Genomic DNA, 3,803 nt, shown 5'->3' on the forward strand with positions numbered 1-3,803 from the left:
GTTATCCATATCACGTCCAATTTCCAAACGATAAACGTGTTCCTGCCTGCCATTCAATATGGTAAGGCATCCACAACCATTTCAACAATATGTATCCTACAAAATTAATATTTATTTTTTCATTAAAAATAATAAATAAATAAAAGAGGATCAAGTTCTCGTTTAATTTTGACTGGGCATTTTGACGAACAAATAGTCGAATTTAATATTTAGTTTTAATACAAATAGATTTTATTTATTTACGACACGATGGTAGCAAATATCAGCAAAACAGCTTATTTATTTACGACACGATGGTAGCAAATATCAGCAAAACAGCAAAACAGCAAACAGCAAACGGAAAACGGAAAACGGAAAAACGGCAAACAGGAAACAGGAAACAGCAAACGGCAACGGCAAACGGCAAACGGCAGCAATATCAAATGGACACACTGTTCGGGATGCCTTTCCCGGTGAGCCCCAATCCGCTGGTGGGGTACAGCAGCGTGTAAGGGACCTTGGCCGGGCCGTTCCGGTTCTTGAACCTCCCCTCGCCGTTTCTCGCCACGATCTCCGCCTCGATCCCCCTCAGCGCCGCCCCGAACCTCTCGAAAGCCTCCAGCGCCGTCCGATCTGCCGTCCACTCCGTCGTGTCCCGCTGTCCCAGGTACACCTCGTTGGCCGAATGCATCGACAGGATCTCGATCAGCGACACGCCGAGGATGGTCTGCAGCTGGCTGGTGATCGTCTTCAGGAACACCTTGACCGGATCCCTCTCCAGCTCTGCGAACTCCTCCGTGCCGCGCTCCGGCATGAACCGACGGCTGATGGTCGGCCGGTTGGGGAGGTAGCCGGCGTAGGGGTACTGTCCGAAGTTGACGGCCGCGTGGAGGGCAGAGGCCACCCAGATAATGGTGGTGCAGGTCTCCGTCAGCTCCGCGACGGTCTCCATCTTGGGCCACCACGGCTCGTGCTTCTTGTCGCCGTGCCCCTCTTCGCGCACCTCCTTCCACCACGCTTGCAGCTCGGCGTCGGCACGCACCGCCGCGTCGTTGGGGTAGTAGATGGCGCAGTAGTCTCTCACCCACGTTTCGATCGCCGACCATATCGCGAGGCCGTCCACGGCGTAAGGGTAATCCTTGATCAACAGTTCGATCTCGTCATTTGAATCCCTAACCGCGATTCCCCTGAATCAAGAAAATTTAACTTTTAATCTCTACACAAACAAAAAAGTATCCAACAAATGAGGAACAAATTTACCTCTTGATGAGATCGGCAGGAAGACCCTGCTCGGCGAAATTCCAGCTCTGATAAACCGCCGACGACATCTCCATCGCGTACTTCGCCGGGAAGACCGTTATCTCGAGGATGCCTCCGGCGTTGATGAGTGTCTGCCGGGCGAAGGCGTTTATGTTCATGGTGTCGCGGTAATGGGGCGCGAGCAACTTGTTGATGGGGTGGAGCACGCTCAGGTGGCGATTGGTGGCGATCACGAATGGCTCCATCGTCGCGTGTGTGTTCAACCTTGAAAACACGAAATAAATAAATAAAAATGGAGATCAGCACCTACACATACGTTTGCTTCTGATTTGAGAGTGAATTGGCATAAGCATGCACCAGTGGCTGATGAGTTGGTGGACGCCGGAGTCGTTGACGGTGACATAAGCTTTGGCGAGCTGCCAAATGGATGCTTCGACGCCGGACTCCGCCGGCGTGTACACTTCGCTCACAGCGCCGTGTTTCTCTCCGTCGGGGTGCGGCAGGCTCAGCTCGATCGCCAACGGCTTCAGCGTCGAGTCGTCTCTCAGGAACAGCAGAGTTCTCGTGGCGTAGACCTTGTTGGCGGTGGAGTTGATCCTGTTCAGATACGGCATCAACGAGTCATGGTGGTCCAAGATGAACAGCCGGTTGCGGCCCAGCGCTTCTTCAATCGTCAATCCTTCGAGGTTGTGCTCGATTTGAGCTGCCGTAATGGTGCTCCTGTTGTCGCCGTACACTCTCTCGTCCAGCTTGCTCACAGGTGGGAACTCCTCGAGCCGTCTAATGCTCACCGGATTCACTCCGGCCAACATTTCCCGAGTAAACTCTTCGTCTGTTCTCCAAGCATACTTGTCCTCTGCACAGCACCAGATGATCATGGTCAAAAACCAAAAATCTTAGCGGTAGATTACATGATACTGACCTTGGATGACTTGTGGCAGGGGAAGCTTAAGCAACCTCTGGTTGTCTTCCGTGCGGAACAACTCTCTGATCACCTCAAAGGGAATGCGTTCCCTTAGTTCGTCGATGAGCGCATTGTTCACCACCGGCAAACCTCCCTCGTACAGCTTCAAAATGTCTTCAAAGGAGTCGAACTCGTTGGGCGTTTCGTCGAAGATGGCCATGAGGACGGGGAGCACCGCTTGGGCCAAGCCTTTGATGGCGTAGGTGAGGAAGTCCGCCATTTTCAAGTGCCCGAACCGCTCGTCCCTGGGCACGTAGATGTCCAAGCTCATAATCAGCGGCACTCTACTCTCTGTCTCCGGATCTGTCTTGGAGGGCTTCCGGCCCGTCTTCCCACGGCGAGGGTAAGGGTAGCGGGCGGAGCCGCCCAAGACGGGCCGACCGAGAGATGCATCTTCGTCGGGATTGCCGAGGTCGTTGTAGTAAGCGTAGTCGTAAACTCGATCCCATTCTTGAAGTTGGCCGGTCACATCTTCTCCTCTCAGGTTTTTAAGCTCATCTTCTCTGTACGGTTTCAGCGGCAATGGCGTCTTCGCCGCAAAGTAAGTCTGCAATAATAACAGTCGTCAAACTTCTTTAACGGCAAAAGACTTCTGATCGAATTAAATCTAAGTAAGTGATTAATGATTACATGTGAAGACAAACGCACAATTAAACTGCTAATCAATTGATTAATGATTAATTTCTCACCTTATTAGCGAAGAAGATGCGCTTGTACTTGTACTTGTCTTGAGGGTAAACCCACGAGTTGCAGACGAAGAAAATCGGGCCCTCGCCGGGGAACTCCTTCAGGGTTATGCTCTTCAGGTAGAACTGTGAAGAGTGCCGGTTGACGACGATCACCGCACCAGGGATGCCCTGCTTCCCCTCCCATTTGAACGTCACGTTGAAGGTGGACTCGCCGGCGGCTATGGCCGGAAGATTGCTCACGTAGTCTTCTAAGTAGGACTTCTCTCCGACGACTCCTCTGTTTCCGTTCTCTACGTGCAGACATCAAAGCCGACTCAGTCGCATGCTTTACTCATTACAAGACCGTGACAAAAATCCACACAAAATGGAAATGAACAGACTTACTTGGGTCGCCGACGGTGGCGCTCACAAGCTGGAAGTAGATTTTGCGGCCACAGAGCTCCTCCACGTTGTCGATGAGCGTGGCGTTGAAGTCGTTGAAGTCAAGCACGTTCTTCCGCATCAGCACCACCGTGGCCCCGACGGCCACGGCGTCGCCTTTGACCGCGTGTTCAAGCACACTGCGCATCGTCTCGATCGAGAACTCAGAAACAGCAGGGGATGGAAACAAACAAACAATGGATCATGAATGGAAACAGAGGCACACATTTATAGAGGGAGGTGGAAGACGAAGAACGTCAATGAGAACTTCACTCCGTGGGGTTTTTTTTTTTTTTTAAATTTCATGTTGGATGCATTTTTACTTGGATTATTTTTGGATTATCATTTTATTTTATGTGGAAATACATTTTTTACTTTAATTTTCTATTTTAGATTTTGACATTTCCACGTAAAACAAAAAGATAATCCAAATAAAATCAACATACAAAAATTCAAATATAAAAAAATACATCCCACGTAAAATAAATAAA

At 50.3% G+C, this 3,803-nt stretch overlaps 1 protein-coding gene across 1 annotated transcript; it reads right to left on the minus strand.

The window, feature by feature from the left end:
• Positions 1–262: 262 nt before the first annotated feature.
• LOC122002247 (probable linoleate 9S-lipoxygenase 5) lies at positions 263–3,475 on the minus strand. Its single transcript, XM_042557352.1, has 6 exons — positions 3,277–3,475; positions 2,893–3,182; positions 2,162–2,750; positions 1,597–2,095; positions 1,240–1,503; positions 263–1,166 (listed from the first exon to the last, which is right to left on the minus strand). Exons 1-6 carry the CDS (start codon positions 3,458–3,460, stop codon positions 419–421), a joined length of 2,574 nt encoding a protein of 857 aa, XP_042413286.1. The 5' UTR covers positions 3,461–3,475; the 3' UTR covers positions 263–418.
• Positions 3,476–3,803: the final 328 nt, after the last annotated feature.

This window comes from Zingiber officinale, chromosome 7A (assembly GCF_018446385.1).
Source record: "Zingiber officinale cultivar Zhangliang chromosome 7A, Zo_v1.1, whole genome shotgun sequence".
Classification (NCBI taxonomy): Eukaryota; Viridiplantae; Streptophyta; class Magnoliopsida; order Zingiberales; family Zingiberaceae; genus Zingiber; species Zingiber officinale.